This window comes from Amblyomma maculatum, chromosome 11, assembly GCF_055883805.1.
Source record: "Amblyomma maculatum isolate TAMU_Amacu chromosome 11, ASM5588380v1, whole genome shotgun sequence".
In the NCBI taxonomy this organism is placed as follows: Eukaryota; Metazoa; Arthropoda; class Arachnida; order Ixodida; family Ixodidae; genus Amblyomma; species Amblyomma maculatum.
Window position 1 is genome coordinate 81,721,779 of NC_139354.1, and position 18,337 is coordinate 81,740,115.

At 43.8% G+C, this 18,337-nt stretch overlaps 1 protein-coding gene across 1 annotated transcript in view; it reads right to left on the reverse strand.

The window, feature by feature from the left end:
* The window catches only part of LOC146174264 (neprilysin-1-like), a 181,257-nt gene that overhangs the window by 82,128 nt on the left and 80,792 nt on the right, over positions 1-18,337 (reverse strand). The window contains exon 6 of the mRNA XM_084585364.1: positions 8,046-8,345. Within this exon, the coding sequence (XP_084441490.1) occupies positions 8,046-8,345 (300 nt within the window). The remainder of the gene's footprint in view (positions 1-8,045; positions 8,346-18,337) is intronic.

Sequence of the window (18,337 nt, forward strand, 5' to 3'; positions counted from 1 at the left end):
AAAGAGGGAATAAGAAGCGCAGAAATAATGTGCGTAGAGGCCATCTGATGGGTAAGAATTTCTTTACATTCCTAGAAACTGTTTCACGCCAGAAAGTAATGCTGAACCATTACGACCACTTTCAGATCAATGTTCCGTACTTCAGGGACAGTAGAATGAGCATAAGTTTGAATCTTACCTCTCTACCAAGCCTGCTGTCCCAAGCTTGTGCAGTGTGTGTCTCGTACTGGTCAAGAACACGAGCGTTGCATATCATCTGAAAGGGTCGACCAGGAGTTCACAAGGAGTTTTCGGGATTTTTCTAAGTAGTTAACACTCACTCAAATGAAACGTAGCTTTGCATAATTTACAAAAGCTGTAGCGTTAAAACGATGTCCTTTAGCGTGTGCTGCCATAAATAGGAAGGCCTAAGAAGCGAAAAAATTTCAGTGTGCATAACTGCAGCAGACGTGCAGTGGAAATTATTTCTTTTACACGCCTTGAAAGCTGGTACGTATATATGATAGGGAATTTTGAAGATATCGAGCCACTCTGTCTTCCCTCTCCCCAAATGGATAGCGGAGAATACAAACCATTTTTTATGTGCGGCTGTATTCAAAATCAGGAGACAGGTATAAAAATACATTTTTTAAAGCCATCCGGGACTTTCATGGTTATCCAGCCGTGTTTCAACGGGTGTTTTGAGCAATTATGTTTTTAACAATGAAAATTTGTTTTTAACAAACACGCATACATAATTTCAGTCAAAAATTGAGACCAATAACATTATGCTTTGCAGGAATATCACGTTCATAATTTCAACATTGTAGAAATCATGATTATGAGGCGCAGTTAATGTGTTATAAAGCACTGTTTTCCGCACGCTGCTGGAAATAGCGTAATGATCGGAAGCTTTTCTTTTCGTGCTCTTGCACCGAATAGTTAAAACTGTTTCTTGGCAGTTTTAAGCAATGGGTTGGGCTCTAAGAGACATTTGCAAAGGAAGTGTAAAATAATTTCAGACACATTTAATGAACCAATTGACAAGAGTGGTCTAACTCCGTATAGGTAAACAATTTCGCGTCTTTAAATTCTTCATTGCTCACAATGAGTAACAAAAAAGCAAAAACATCAATTGAAATACACTTTTGAAAATGAACAGCAAAACCAACAAGAATATTGAGAATATATATGCAACGACATGCCGATATTGTGTTGTTGTGATGTACGTTTACAATTAATATCCAGATACATCGCTCCTCCCCGAGTCATCGTCCACTCTCTACTTCAATGCCAATTATCTCGAAATGACTGAATCATCGCCCACATCTAAAGTACTAAACCTGCGGCCGTCGTAATTCGCGATAAATGCCGTGCTACCTCTCCCCCTCCCTAAAATCGCGACTACAAAAGAAAACGAGACAGAAAAAAAAATGATTTTGTTTATACACCTGCTCGTGGTCTTTATATTTTTGACTTCTGTTGCCAGGCTTTCTTTTCTTCTTTCCAAAGTCCCTCAATGCCATTTTTTTTAATGTACTTGCCTATAACTCAGACGCCTTTCTCCGTCCACTTTTGCCTCTTTGTTTTTCTTTTGCGTCTGGTTTCTTGGTCGACATTGTTCTTTATTACTTGTTTTGTACAGCGTTCGCTTTTCTGCGCAGCTTATGGCAGTTACGGCTTCAAATTGCGCTCTTCCGGAGCTCCCGTCACCCGGTGCTTGCAGCGGATTTCGCGGATTATAAGATATTAGTGTGAATCTGACGAGCAGATACCATCCTGTGATTAAAGTTAAGTGTATCTTATGTGATGCCATGCGAGGTGTAAATAAACAGGCTGATATTTTCCAGATTTTATTTAAATGCTTCTTCTTTGTTCCTCGAGATATGACCCATACCAAATTTTCAATAAATTTTGAATTGCTTGAGGCTGAGCTATGTACAGGGTAATTACGGGTGTAACAGTACTGCTGAGAAAAACATTGAAGAGCTTTATAGTACCAATCCATTCTCCCGGCATGAATTGAAGTTATTTGAAAACGGATAAGATGCCCATAGTAAGGTGAGTCCAGCTGATATTGTGGGCAGGGAATAGGGCCTATGCTGAAAGTAGCGGCGCAGAAAGATATGAAATGGCGTTACAGGAGAGAGGCACGATCGTGGATCAACACGCTAGAATAACAGTACTGGCGGTGACAAGAGCTTTAGCAGAAATGAATCGCTACGTGCAGTGTCCGGCACAGGACTGGGCAGCGAAAAGAGGGCTACTTGAGCCCGAGCACACTCGATTACCGCGTCGTGGAGCGATAAGAAATCCCAGGCCAGGATGATCATATGTGAACATGACAGCAACACGAGGCACTTGATTGTATATAAAATGTTTTGCGTAAGGACTCCAGCTGTACTCAGTGCTAACGACTGAGTGAGATGTGCGCTTGCATTCCATAACGACAGGTCATAAAGGCGCGTCATCATTTTCCTCAGAGAGTCGCAAAGCGTGTCATTCATCACAGAGACCGCAGAACCACTGTCGGCAAGCGGTATCATATAGCCACCCTCTACGAAAACCTTTAAATAAATTAGCTGCAGATAAACGAGGCATTTGAAATTTCGCGCCTAGTTGTCCTCTTGTTTGACCGAAAGACGGTGTCGCGTGGAGCGCCTGCGCAGCAAGGTGAAACACAAGTAGAAGTTATAAGTTTAGGATAGAGTAGATGGCCTCGGGATGGTTCCGCAGGAGAGGAGTAGTGACGCTGGTACAGTAGCCGCATACTTCGGAAGGCTGTCGAGAGATGTCTATGAACGACAGCAATACCATACCGCATAAAATGGCAAGTCGCAGAATGAGCAGAACGGACGACTGTCACCAATGCGTCAGGTGTTTCCCAGCTGAGGAGATAAATTCTACATGATCTCGAACTGTACCATGCGCCTGAATATAGCCAGGTGGTCTAGGCGGAGTATGTGCAAGGGATGGTGGGACAACAACGGCCACATATGTAAACGAAGCTGTGAGAGGTGCGGGCTATAGGGCTTCAGCAAGAGCTTCCGTCAACTGTTCTTGAATAATCTGGTGTAAATCGGAGGTCACGTGTGGTGATGGCTTTTCATAACGGGAAGAAAGGGATAGCTCTCGAGCAACTTCTTCCCGTATCGAGCTTTTTATCTGTGGCAGGAGCGAAGGCTGCTCACCTACATCTCTCAGGCTAGCTAACGGCTCAATGTGACTGGTGTAGTGGCTAGTCAGAGCCTTTGCTTGCGCAGTTCGTCAAACCTCTGACACTGTGGGACAATTAAGCGAAGGTGCGCAGGTATCGCAATAGCAATATCTGAAATGCATTGTATCCTTTTCCTTTTAGAATGTGCTTGGAGTCATCGGCGTCTAACTAATATTCATTTAGGCGCTTGCACTGGTTGGCAACATCCTCCGTGTAACTTATAATGTTGTCGCCTACTTGCTAAGACTGCGAATGCAAGCGCTGTCTTGAGCGGCGTTTTCTGACCTCCGAATGCCTGAAAACTTCACAGAAGCTGAATTTGAAAACAAATCATGATGGAATGCCGCTTCATGATTCCATAGAACATATTTGCTACGCCGCTGAGGCAGAAAATAACATTGTTGAGCTTCGTTTCTGTATCCCGTTTGTTCTAAGCGCTCAACCTCACATAGAACGTAGTCAGCGCTTTACATCGTGGTCGGCGCTGAAAAATGCAGGCTCTCGATGACGGAGGAAGTCAGCCGAAATAATGGTGCAGCCCACCTATGTGGCTTGGTGATTGACATCTTTAGTTACCTGTGGATGTAGTAACGTCGGCTGCAAAGTTCCAGGGAAAGAGTATAGATCTTCCCCTCACCTCCATCAAATGTGAAGTAGGGGTTTCTTTCTAAAGGCTTGAGAACTGAAGAAAGCGTAAGAGCTGCCCGAGATGTGCGATGAACATGCCGCTCGAGCGTAAGCCCCTCTTCTTCCTTGCACTCTATGTAAAATAAAATTACGTTTCATAGTTTGCCTTTTTTAGGATTTGTATGCATCTTCAGAGTATGTATATGCACGGTAGTCCCGATTCGTTTTTAACATATCGCATGTGTTCACTAGTTCATAAGTAAACAATAGTGAAGCCACAGGCAAAATTATCTTATATATGTGCCTCAGGCCACATGTTTCGTAATGTCTGTTTTCTTCTCTAATTTATCGCTTAGGCACAATTCATGTAAAATACTGTAAACGCCTCACCAGTCTTTGGCGCTATATATTTTGGCACGGCGATTGATTTGCATTGCTTAAATAAATTATATTCGATGTAGACATTGAGTACCATATATAATAAAGAATGCTAATATAACGTTTCGTAGCCAAAGTGTATCTGCAAATGTATATCAAAAGTTTTAATTGTTTCGCTGTATTGCTCGTGCTCGTCTCTCTTTGCCGCATTGCCTCCGCCTACCGTTTCCAGTAGCTATTGTCCTTGGCTCACTTTTATCATTTTAACTCGACTACCTGTCGAACAAGTCCAATACGCCTTTTTCTCGGAAACAGCTGGACCACTATTTTAGCATTGAGCCCTGCCCTTTTCACGTCTCTCGCGGCATTCTTGTGCTGCTCTAGCCAGTCGCCGTGCGACTTCACAGTTGAAGCATTTGAGAGACAGCCCAATGAAGCTTTGCTTGTACACGGTTCACTGTCGATCGAGCTGACATATCTGCCTGCAGACGACCGACAGCACAGGACTGTGCGACCCGACAATGACTCTCCTATACTAGCAAAGTCGTGCAGTGTGTTTACTCCACGAAACCACTTTGCCGCCCTCCATCCTTCTTCAGCGTGCCAGACGTGTCATCACTCCACCGCTGCACTCCTCAACCCACGTGCTGCGCTTGCCGCCGTCTTCGTAAATACACCACCTTTTCAGGCACCATCGAGTGCTCACAAAGATCACTGACATATTTAGCGTAATGGGGCTAGTTCAGTACAGTTCAGTTTTTCAGTCGTGTCCGACTCTTCGTGACCCTATGGATCATATCACGCCACGCTTTCCGGTCTCTCACTACCTTCGTAGTAATGGGGCTAGCAAAGCTTCTTTTTTTTTTTAATTCATATCTCAGCCATATTTTCGTCATAAGTATATGTTATAATGATTGTAAGAGACAAATCAGAGAAGAAATTTATCGTGCGTCATCGGTTACCTCGTGACAGCATAAGGCTTAGCAATATACAAATAACTATATTTTTAACGTCTCTTTGTTATTTCGATAATGAGATTTTTTTATAATATGCCTCTGCTGCTATCATGAGTTGGGGCAGTCGCTTCGTCAAGCTGCTGGTAGCAGTGCCTTTTGGTGGCTGCTCCATCCTTGTACTTTGTGCAAAGGAAAATAAAAATAGATTTGATTTGATAACTCCGTTCCGAAAGTGCCAGGCGATGTGGCCTCCTTTGCAGAAATTTCAGCTTAGAATATCTGGCCTCTGATAAGAGCTTCCTCTAGTTGGGCAGCTGAGTATGACTGCTACCTGTGAGGGAAAAAGTATTCTGGGTACAGTTATCGCGACTTACCGCTCCAGTGTATTCTGGGTTGCCGAGGCGCACAAAAGACTTTCAGCGATGATGATCGCCTATTGTTGTTGAGCGTAGTCGCGATTTGAGCGTATGTTGAAACCTGCCCAAGGAATGCACTGACCTCCTTGCTGCAAAACTCAGAAAATTCAAGGGAGCGCTTGTAACATTTCGGCAGAAAGAAGACAAGTGTACACAATTTTTAACGTCCATACAGCCCATAAGTAGCGAGGCAGAAGCTGTCGATAATTCTGGACTAGCTGGTTCTTCAAAGGGCCCTTGCGCTGGTGGAAATGCCCCGATGACTACTAAACTGGTGCCTGTCTAAAAGGTCGATGCGTTTCACCGTGTGCGTGGAGACTTCGTAAAACGGGGAATGCTTGTAAGGTGAGGGAATACCCGTTCTTTCTACTGGATGATACTTTTGCTAATCTTAACGGGAAATTCTTCAGTACTTTGGATATAACCTAAATCCCTAAATTCTAATTTGTGCAAGGGATTTCAACAGATGTCTTTTGATCTTCGAAACCATGATGGAGTGCGACCTTTGGAGGTCCGTGGTAGGCGAAGCAGTGGTTGTAGAGAGGTTCGGTTTGTACCAAATGTGTCACTGTTTCGTTTTCTACAGTTGATACTACAAATGACGACGTAGGGCTAGATTCTGTATAACTCGAGCTGACACTTTTAATCGTACGCATGCGGCGGTTCAGCTCTTTGTTCATCAAATATGTGGCAGAAATACATTTGTTAAGGTCTCTCTAAGAGCAAACGTTCCAAGAAAATAATGAATAAAAAGGAGCGTATGGCACAGTTTTATTGTGCATTCCGCGCGCGTTCGAACTTCGATGTTTTTATCTCGAAATGGGAAAAGAGGCGGTTTTCACCTCTTCTGATATTCAATTTTTTTTCCCAGAAAACTGCGGCGTATCTTGCAAAACGTAACAGCATTCCTTCCTGTTTTGACATTTATCCGTCGCAAATAAAGAATTGATTGAAAACAAAAAAAAATGTTATGGGACCTCGTTTAAGTACACACTTTAAGTACACACTCATATACAAGTTGTCCCATATATGCAGTTTGATCCAGAGATTGAAAAATAAATACCATTTTGCAAGAAAATTAAACACGGTGGATAATATTGGCCGTAGTCTGTAGTTACATAGGCTGGTTTTTATTTCTGGCTCAATTGAGTGAATAGTTATGTTTCATTCCTCAACATCGTTAAGGCCTCTCTCACCAAAGATGTGTTATGAAAGTGGGACACCTTGATCATAGTAATATTATAGTGAAGATAATGAAGCTATGCACACCTAGTAATGAGCCTTAAATCGCAACTTTTTTGTGTTCACTACACTTTTCATTATGCTACATTCTAATTGTCTTCCACCTGTTATAAAAATGAACAGCATGCTGTCAAGCATGCAACAGCATGCTTGACAGCATGGCAACCGTACAAGATTAAAAAAAAAAGAAAAACTTAAATTTTACCGACCTTCATGATACGTGAGCCATCTGCGGTGTTTCAAAAGTACCTGCGTACACGATCTCGCAACCTATTGGATACAGCGGCCGTTTTCGCGGTGACAACCAGCCAACAAAATGCCTAAACTATGTCACCCTTGTCCTCTTTACATATGCCACTTGTATAAATGCTCGCTGAGCCGGAGTTTATTTTTTCATGCGAGGAATTTATTTTAAGCAAACATGCGTCCTTACAGCAGAACATTATTTCTATGTCATGAACGCTGGCAGTATTAGTTTGTACTACATGTTACGCCGCAGATGTGTTTTGTTTTCGTTGATTGCTTCAATATCTACATGTCTAACAGAGCTTCAGTTTTGTCCTTTAAAGACGGCCTTTGAATCTTTGGCATCGTTCAGTTAAGCTAGCTCCGCAATTTTCGGACTACGGTCATACATTAATCTTCAAAATGACCTCCCTGTCATGAGTTCAGTTACAGCTTTCATTCATGGACAGAGTTTAGTTGTTAAGCAACAGCAGGATATATTTCCAAGATACTGCTATTCGCATTGCAATGGGAAGCGTAAAAGCTTCCGATGGGTAGCATAGAGTTGCTTGTATAGTTTTTCTTATTTCGCGCCGTGTAATTAAAACTGTCATGAAGAAACGCGTATGTAAGCAAATTATCAGGTAACTTTGCAACACCTTATGATATATGCACGAACATACTGATCAAATTCTGAAAAAAAAAAAGAAGTGTCTTTTGAACTTTCGCCTTGCGCTTGCAACACTTACATAATCAGCATTAGGAAATCTGTGAAGCGCACTGCTGAAAAATTTTCAGGACAATTTGGAACACTGCAAGATACTTCCGAGAGCCTATTGACAAAAATGGTGTAACCTTCAGTGCGTATCAGCATTGTCTTTTTTAATTTCTCCTGCGCTAAAAGAATTTGATGCGGCCATAGGAACGCAGACGTGTGAGTCTCTTGTGATAAATAACGAACAATCAAAGCCTGCATACACACACTACTCGCCTCACACTACTCACTTTAGCGAGTTCTATCTCCACTTCAATAATATCGGCCATTACAAGGGCAGCGTCCTTGTTTGTTTCTTCTTTGCTTGTGTAGTCTTCCCCTTCGCCTTTGTATTCCTCTTCACTACTTTTATAATCGACGTAGTAATCGTGAGCACGTTCCGCCGGCATGGCTTGGTCATTCTCCAGTTCATAGAATAAGCCCAGTACGGATCGCAGAAAACTTTTATATGATTTGTATTTTTTTCCCTTGCTCTTGATGTCCTTCATCGTGTCAGGATAGGGAGCGTATGCAGGGAAGGGTGCGTTGACCTGTCCAAAAGAATATGTACTTTAGGTGTGAAGACATAATTTTTTACTTTTAAAATAAATGAAGCCTAGCCGATTAACAAATACTAATAATTCGTCATTGGTGTTGAACTATTATACATTTTAGTTGTGAAACGCTAAAACGATGAAGGATAAAACGACAAAATTATTACACGTTTTTATAAGTAACACCCGCAACCACATTCAAAAATCATCGTAAAATTTGTTTCCGGGTTTAAATTTGAAAAGTTACTAACTCACTGAAATGTGAAAATTGATATATGCGGCTTACTTGACAAAATTTTGCGACTGAACTTCTTCATGTTTACTCGCGATGAAGGTTGCGCAAACTGTCCTTCCCTTAAAAGCAGAAGTGTGATTTATTTTGAAAAAGCAGGGACACACTTGGCGTCCACAGCGCATTGAATGTTTTCATGCACCTTGGTAATCTGATCTTACATTATTCTTTTCACTGTTACCTTAGGTGCCTTTAACACATCTAAAAAGACTGAGCTGTTGTCAGTTGAGCATATACCATCATCAACTATCTTGAAACCTATGGAAAACAACAAAATGCTAACTTTCTAAACTGCACACGAAATCGAAATATGGCAATATTTCCTCCATGACGCATGCGTCTGTTCACAAAATAGAGCCAGAAAAATCATTATTTTACACCGACGTTTACGCCGTGCAATGAAGAGAGTATGCCTCATTTCAATTCTCTATCGCAAATATTGCACACACTGAGTTTGTCCAACAGTCCCAGAAAACTGAACACACTTTCTAGATTATGCCCCTAAGGCAGCGTCTACACGACCCTGCAGCGACGGTGCGCTCGAAGCAAGCTTGCAAGCGTTCTTTCTGCTAGGCGAATCAGCAATACGTGCATCTTCCTTAACCGATGTTGGTGCTGTATGTCGATAAGATTCCCACCAAGTTTCACTACAGCGCTTCTGAGCTTTGTTCATTATTGTTTTCAAGTAAACAGTCTACGACTTCAAATAATGGCTTTGAATAACACTGTAACACTAAGTACGGCGCAGGAGAAGGAAAGACAGCGTCGCGAGACGAAAAGGGAAGATGGGGTGAAGAGCACTGTAGAGTCTTGAAGAGAGTCACAGTTTATAGGCACAATCGAAGCAGATGAGGGCGGGTTATTAGTATCATCCACAACGTGGCATTTGGCTTACCCAAGAACGCTAGCAGCTTTGTTCATTATTGTTTTCAAGTAAACAGTCTACGACTTCAAATAATGGCTTTGAATAACACTGTAAAATGCACTTTAAAACAACATATATTAAAATGAAAATTCTCGTTTTCAGAAATTTAAATCTTTATTGCTGCTCCAGCCGAACTACCAGGAACGCGGTTCTCCAATTTAAAGCAAAACGTCTAGAGAACGTATAAAAGTAACAAATCGTTTTGTACTTTATATGTAACCAAGGGCAGCACGTATACCCAACGTTCTGCTAGGTATGACATTATTACCTACAAAGATTCACTTACAAGCTGCAACCACTTCAGGGATGACTTAAAGGCAGATTTTCTGGAGAGATGTGTTAGAAAGAAGACGCAGAGCAAACGATGCTTCATCGAGCCCAATTAACTAGGGAGATATGCACTTCATACATCAAAGACATTGAGAAGTTGCGCAACATCACAACTCGCGTATGTCTTTAGAAGATAAACTCGGACACTTCCATAAAGGGATCAATAAAACATGATGCTGGCCTAGTTTGTGACTCATACACACTTGTTATCAGCAAACTCCACATCTTACGTCATTAACCAATGCAGCACTTTTTAAATCGTGAAACCCCTTTCTACCACCCGTAAATTTTGGCGACTAGGAAACGTCACGACAGTGGCAAGTGTTTGTGCTGGTGCTCCTGCGTACTGATTATGAGAAAATTACTGTTTCTTAACCTTGGCTCTGTGCGCCTTGATGAAGCCCGGTACGACGATGGTGCGCTGCTGGTGCAACCTGCGACCCCATCCACTTCTGCTCGGAAAGCGCCAAACTTCGACTACAGCAGAAAATACGATCTACATTTCCAACAGTGGATGGTACTAGTAACGCCTATGAAGGCAAGGTGGTTCGCCAGCAATACTGGCTGGACTTCCATTCCGTCTTCAACACGTTTTTACCCATTTATACCCTGTCCGAAGATGTTCGCAGGGGTCACGTGGCTGCAGCTAGAACAGAACAGGGTTAATTGGAGAAATATGGGAGAGGCCTTCGCCCTACAGTGGGTATAGTCAGGTTGATGATGATGATAATGATGACCCTGCCCGATGACGTCCACAACTTATATGTTACCGCTGTGGTATGGCGGGACATATCACCCGCTACCACGGCTGATGAGTCCCTTTGCCACAAGACCTCCGTCGTTTGCTCAGCGCTTCTCGTAAGATATACAACGAGCTTTATCGACCAACGCCTGCATTCACTTGTGATACGAACCGTTCGATACAGTTGCGAAACGCTTCACCTGCTTCCGCCCGCAGCCTGACGACCCCACCCCAACAGCGACGCCCACCATTTTCTCGGCTCTGTTCTCGCCATCCGGAAAACTAGGAATTGCGGTCGATGGAGGTGAGCCCGCTAAAAAATCACCGTTGTCAATACATCTGCCTGTGTTTATCTCAAAGAAGTTATGGCATCAATACACAATGAATAAAATCTTTGTTAGGTTGTAAGCTTTCATGAATTGTATGGCACACAAAGTAGTATTCAGGGGGATTCAAGCGGTGGTATTTCGTAGTGCTCGTGGGGAAGAAGTGGTACAGTTTGATGTGTTCTGTACGGACGTTATAGTTGGGGTCCAACATTTTCAATAGAATTCACGATGATTTGTTCTAGATATGACGTAATTCTCTATATATACTTTTTGCAACAGCTTGGTGCAACGTTAGACTGCTGAATTGCATAGATTTTGCTGCATTTGCTTACATTGATGTCCGCTCTTGTGGAATCTTTGTCTCATAATTTGAGATCGTATTGTGTGTGTGAAGTTGGTGTTGTACCTGAGATGTCGGCAGGATTCGTCCGGCGGTTAGATCCAGAAATTATTGTGAGGATTTCAATGCCATAGTGCAAGGTACCGCACTTAGCTGCACAGAGGAGAGTGTCTTGACGCCTCTTTGCATAGCGTAGTGACCAGAGGCCGCCCCTAGCTGTGGAGAGTAAACTCTTTAGAAGGGTATTTCGTGTTACCTCGTATAATAAACGCCCATTTTGATGATTGTGTGTCAATTTTGATGGCGGCATTCAATAACCCTGCTCTTGAACAGAAAACAAACCCCTACGCAGAGTGAAATTCAGGCTGTGATGCATCTCTCTTCTCTCAAACAACCGTGGAAGCTTGCTTGACCTGATTTCCAAGAATATGTCCGATGCTAGTGAAGCCCTATCGTGTGCAAACTAACGTCAGCCCATTAATGACCAGGTTTGCTTCAAGCAACAATGTTCTGTCATCCAAAAATCTTCAACTCTGGCTCCACTTATTATAGTTAAAAAGAAAGCCAATACATAGAAATTCTGTGTAGACTGCCGTGGACATAACGATGTAACCAAAACGGAAGTGCATCCGCTTCTACCCATGCAGTCGACTGCCTTCACTCAGAGTCGTATTTCTCATTTGCAGACTTGAAATATGATTGGTTGATTTGGTTTGTGGGATTTAACGTCCCAAAGCAACTCAGACTATGAGAGACGCCGTAGTGGAGGACTCTGGAAATTTCGACCACCTGAGGTTCTTTAACGTGCACTGACATCGCACAGCACACGGGCGCCTTGCTTTTCGCCTGCATCGAAAAGCGAAAAGCAAGGCGCCCGTGTTCTGTGCGATGTCAGTGCCCGTTAAAGGACCCCAGGTGGTCAAAATTTCCAGAGTCCTCCACTACGGCGTCTCTCATAGTCTGAGTTGCTTTGGTAAGAATATTTGCATATACTAATGCCCACAACAGACCGAGAAAACACGGCTTTTGCAGCATCCTAAGGTCTTTGTGATTTTAGCTTTGTCCTTTTTCAGAATATGCAAGGCCCCTGTCATGTGCCGATGGTTCATGGACGCCATTTCCCCGGACTAGAGTGGCACATTTGTACTCTTCATATGGACGACATTTTGATCCTTGACAAAAATGTTTCATGAACATGACAACTGCCTTGCTGTCGTTTCTGATTAAACTCCGTAGTAATTAATATTCAAGGCGCCACTAGGGGTGTGGCATAGTCAGAAACGGAACTTGAGAGACTTGCTCGTACAGCAAAGAAAACTTTTTCCTGTTGGGCCTCATTCTTGCGAGAAACCTCGCTTCAAAGTCTGCCCCCTTAATAGCACAGCAAAGTGGCAAAACCCAATTCCGAGGGGTTTATGCTTCACATAAATGAAAACCTCGACGGTCACTCAAGCAATGTCGTTTACAAACTGCATTGTGAGGCTTGTGGGCAAGAGCACATCACGCAGAAGTAATTTCGCTTCCGCTTTAACAACCACAAAGCCCACACGTCATCCTTACCCGATTTTCCAATTCCAAAACACCTGCCTCTGCCACTGCAGTGTTTCGAAAATATTCCTGTCACGCTTCTCCAGTCCGGCTTCCCCAACGCTTATTATCGGGAATAAAGAGAATCATACTTCAGTCATAAGTTTGACAAGTTAACCCATGGCATCAAAGCTTTTTTTGGAAGATTTCTTGCTTAAGCAACTTAAAATTTCCACCTCCTATAGGCCATCAGAATGCGAGAAGACTAAGGGCTGCTCTGACGATTCAGCCACGTCTTTAGACTACTTGAAAACCAAAGACTGTTCTTTCACTTTTACTTTTTTTTAGTCCCTTTCTTTTTCCATTCTAATGTCGATATCCAGGCACTTTCTCAGCGAAATATAGAGTCCCTTCAATACCCTAGGAACACAGGGACCACAAAACGGCTCCGCGGACTGCAAATCTTGTCAGTGGCTAACTTCTGCCTTTTTATATTCAATTTCGCGTTCAGTTGTTTTATTTATTTTTACATTTTTCTTCTCGTTCTACCACTCTTTTCGCTTAAGCTTTTGACCTTCTGGTTTTCTTCATCTTTTTTTTACATGCATAATAACTAACGGCTCCACGACGGTCTCATAATATGGCTACAGTGCCTATTCTTTCGAAATCTTGTGAACATTAACTTCTCTTGGCTCCATGTTTTCGTTTATAGTATTAGTGCCTTGTTTTGTACACTTCTCTCTCCTCTTTTCTTTTCACCTGTCTTATATGTTCAGGTTTTGTCTTCTTCGATTCCTTTTCTTTCCTTTCCGGGGCCACCTCTTGATTGTAGAAAGAGCGGAACAGTTCAGTTCGAAATACGGCTTTCATATTTATGGGAAGAAGGGCGCCGTCCGATCTGGAAGCAAATTCCCGTAAACCTAAGCCTCAAAATGTAACGGCGGTACATAGATGGCGCTGTTTCCAGCGGGTCGTAAGAAGCGGCTGTCGGTTGTCGCTCCTGCATCTCCCCGCAAGTATGCGTCTGGACACCTGACGCACTCCGCTCGCTCATGGCCGGCTTCTGGGAGATGCCTGCCTCTGGCCGCATCGAGAGCCGCACTCAACGTTTGCGCCTCAACCCCCACCCTACCCTGCTCTTTCTTTTTCTCTTTTTTTCTTTTTCTTTCGTTTCTGTCACTGTGCACACCAGTTCGCGTGTCATGTGATTGGCTTTGGCACATTTGCAAAGTCCTCTGTAATTGGTTTGTGTGCGCAGGAGCGCATTTTGAGTGCAGCATCTTACACGTTCTCGTCCTCATTCTGGAGGAGTTGCGTGAACGCCGTCACAACTCCTCGTTGATATTCAAGCCGATGATCATGAAATTTCATTATTGTAAAGCTGTCGTGAAGCAAGAAATTACCATCGCCGGAACTCTCGGCGAAGTAAAATTTGAAATTAAGTATTCACGTTTGTCATAATGTTCGGCATTTAGACATATGGTGTAGTTTACCATATATATATATATATATATATGTGTGTGTGTGTGTGTGTGTGTGTGTGTGTGTGTGTGTGTGTGTGTGTGTGTGTGTGTGTGTGTGTGTGTGTGTGTGTGTGTGTGTGTGTGTGTGTGTGTGTGTGTGTGTGTGTGTGTGTGTGTGTGTGTGTGTGTGTGTGTGTGTGTGTGTGTGTGTGTGTGTGTGTGTGTGTGTGTGTGTGTGTGTGTGTGTGTGTGTGTGTGTGTGTGTGTGTGTGTGTGTGTGTGTGTGTGTGTGTGTGTGTGTGTGTGTGTGTGTGTGTGTGTGTGTGTGTGTGTGTGTGTGTGTGTGTGTGTGTGTGTGTGTGTGTGTGTGTGTGTGTGTGTGTGTGTGTGTGTGTGTGTGTGTGTGTGTGTGTGTGTGTGTGTGTGTGTGTGTGTGTGTGTGTGTGTGTGTGTGTGTGTGTGTGTGTGTGTGTGTGTGTGTGTGTGTGTGTGTGTGTGTGTGTGTGTGTGTGTGTGTGTGTGTGTGTGTGTGTGTGTGTGTGTGTGTGTGTGTGTGTGTGTGTGTGTGTGTGTGTGTGTGTGTGTGTGTGTGTGTGTGTGTGTGTGTGTGTGTGTGTGTGTGTGTGTGTGTGTGTGTGTGTGTGTGTGTGTGTGTGTGTGTGTGTGTGTGTGTGTGTGTGTGTGTGTGTGTGTGTGTGTGTGTGTGTGTGTGTGTGTGTGTGTGTGTGTGTGTGTGTGTGTGTGTGTGTGTGTGTGTGTGTGTGTGTGTGTGTGTGTGTGTGTGTGTGTGTGTGTGTGTGTGTGTGTGTGTGTGTGTGTGTGTGTGTGTGTGTGTGTGTGTGTGTGTGTGTGTGTGTGTGTGTGTGTGTGTGTGTGTGTGTGTGTGTGTGTGTGTGTGTGTGTGTGTGTGTGTGTGTGTGTGTGTGTGTGTGTGTGTGTGTGTGTGTGTGTGTGTGTGTGTGTGTGTGTGTGTGTGTGTGTGTGTGTGTGTGTGTGTGTGTGTGTGTGTGTGTGTGTGTGTGTGTGTGTGTGTGTGTGTGTGTGTGTGTGTGTGTGTGTGTGTGTGTGTGTGTGTGTGTGTGTGTGTGTGTGTGTGTGTGTGTGTGTGTGTGTGTGTGTGTGTGTGTGTGTGTGTGTGTGTGTGTGTTTAGATACCCTGACACATTGCAGTGTTAAGCGAGGATCCAGGCACTGGTAGCGGGCGCTGGTACCTGAGCAGAATCAGAGCGGTGTTTGCTTATTGTTGTTGTTGTTGTCCAAATAACTTCTGGCACATACACGCAGAGGGGGATCGGCCAAGAATTGGGTAGCAAAGAATATTTATTTTTTGTTTTGTTTTTTTAACATACTTGCATAAAAAAATGATTTGAGGGGTAGAGGAAAGGAAACAAAACGGGAAATAAGGGAAATATAAAAAGAAAAGTGGTAACACTCATGGGAGATTGACACTATAATTGGAGTCAGCTGGTCCGCAAAAGCACTTCCTCTTCCTCTTTCTCGGCTATTTGTCCGCTTAATCGGAGCTTATTTTTTACAATCTGGCCACCGCATGAAAGAGGAGCCATCCTGGCAGCTTAAGGAGACGAAAGAATAGAAGAATCGTAATAAGGCTTCAAGCGGTCGACGTGAAGAATCTCACGCCCACGGCGGCGAAGGTCGGTGGAAGCGGCTAGCGGTTCAACTAGGTAATTGACGGGAGAAGTCTGTTCGAGCACTAAATAGGGTCCGTGGTACTTGGCAGCAAACTTGCTGGTCAGACCTGGTGGTGTCGATGGGACGCAGAGCCATACATGAGAACAGGGAGAGAACTGGTGGACAGAGTGGCTGCTGTCGGTGTGCGCTTTCTTCTGGGCTTGCTCGTCCGGAGTAAGCGGGCGAGCCAGCTTGCGACATTCTTCAGCATGCCTGGCAGCTGCTGAAAGTGATGTATACTCTGAGATATCAGGACGGTTGGGGAGGATGGTGCCTTTCAGTTTTCCAGGATGTGCCCGTGACTGCAGGCACTCTTGCCTACAGAGCCAGGTCCGCATGGGTAGCATGCATACTGCTATGAAATGACTACAGTTATTTTTTTTTCTTATTCCTCTGTGATATGTTATATGTTACTTTTTTTGCCTTTACTGCTGCGGTTGTCACACGCGTCCGGTGTAGTGGTGCAGTAGATTTTTCTTTTTTTATGTATCTTCCTCTATTGTTTCTCTTACCAGTGCATTTTGCGGTTAATATAATCTGGCTTAGTGACGGACGTCTTATCGCATCAGACTAGATATAATAGTTTTTTTTCTCTCTTAATGTTTTGTCTAGGTTTTGCAATTCTTTCTCATCCCCTCCCTCTTGTCTGTGGTGTCGTCACCTCAATTTTTTTTGTTTGATTCTTCTGTTCCTAAAATTTGCATTTTTTCTCTTTGTGAATTTGTGGACAAATGATTACAACGCCGTAGGAGACTGCAATTCTCTATTGTTCACCCGATTTTTATTTCTTTGTTGGGGACTGTCCTGTTTACTATTCTACCTCAGTCTCCCTTTTTTTATGCTTTGGGTTTTGTACGTCTGCCTCTCTCTGCGTATTGTTATTTGTATTTTTGTATGACGGTGGTTTTGCTGCTGTTCCCTTCTTTTCTGGTTCTGGTTCCTGTTTTCGTTTCATTTGCAGGTCTGGATGCTACCTTCTGGGTTTTTCCTTTTATTCTTCTTAAGCCAGCATGGACCACCTTGAGACATGAACCTCGTTTTTTTTTTTAAATACCTTCTATCGCTTTTTAAAAAGAGCTTTTTTTTCTATCTCGAGCTTCTGCTCTCTTTTATTTTTTAATTGGTTTTAAACCTGGCAAAGCTTTTGCTCGTCCGGGCTCCCTCTCCTTTTTTTATGTTTCTTTATATGATTTCAAGAGGACGTATAAAATGGTAAAATGGTGTCGAGTGGAGACGAAGGTTCACGCCCGTAAACAGAAAAAATGGCGAGAATCCGGTAGTTGCTTGAACGGCAGTGTTGTAAGCATAGGGTATAAATGGGAGAATCTTGTCCCAACCGGAGCGGTCGGAGGCGATGTACTTGGACATCAAGCGCTCGGTGAGGCCGTTGGTTTGAGAGTGGTACGCGCTGGCTGTCCGGTGGATGGTCTCACATTCACGTAGGAGCTCTTCGACAACCTCGGATAGGAAAGATTTGCCTCGATTACTTAGAAGTTCACGAGAGACCCCGCGCCGCAGAATAAAATGATTAAGTAGAAAGGACGTGATATTGGGTCCGGTGGCATCCTGAAGGGCTGTTGTAACCACATACGAGTAAGGTGATCGACAGCCACGATGATCTAATGATTCCCTGTAGGTGTATATGGCATAGGTCCATACACATAGATGCCAACACGATTGAATGGTCGGTATGGGCACGGAAGATGCTGTAGAGGAGCCGGTTGATGGAGAGGAGGAGTCTTGCGATGCTGGCAATCGATGCGCGAATGCATATACTTACTGACGAAGGTATACATACCGCGCCAGTAAAAGCGCTGTCGCAATCGTTCATAAGTCTTAACTACACCCACATGGCCACATTGCGGATCGTTATAAGATGCGCAGATATTGGAGGAGGCGACGACGACTAGCAGCCACTTACGGCCATCTGGCATATAGTGGCGTCGATAGAGGAGACTGTCGCTAAGGGCGAAATGCTGCGCTTGACGACGAAGGAGGCGAGCAGCCGGTGAAAGTGACGAGTTCATATGAATATCGATGGGTGATGTCAGCCACAGATCCTTGCGCTGTTCTGATGGCATGTCGTCGATGAACAGAGAAGACAAGGCAGAGGACAATGGAGCGTCAGGAGGCACCGGCGAGCGAGATAAATCATCTGCGTCAGAGTGCTTGCGCCCTGTACGATGGATAACTCGTATATCATATTCTTTCAGTCTAAGCGACTAGCGGGCGAGACGGCCGGTGGGATTTTTTAATGAAGACAACAAGCACAAAGCGTGGTGGTCTGTAACAACATCAAAAGGGCGCCCATACAAGTATGGCCGACATTTTTGAAGCGCCCAAACAATA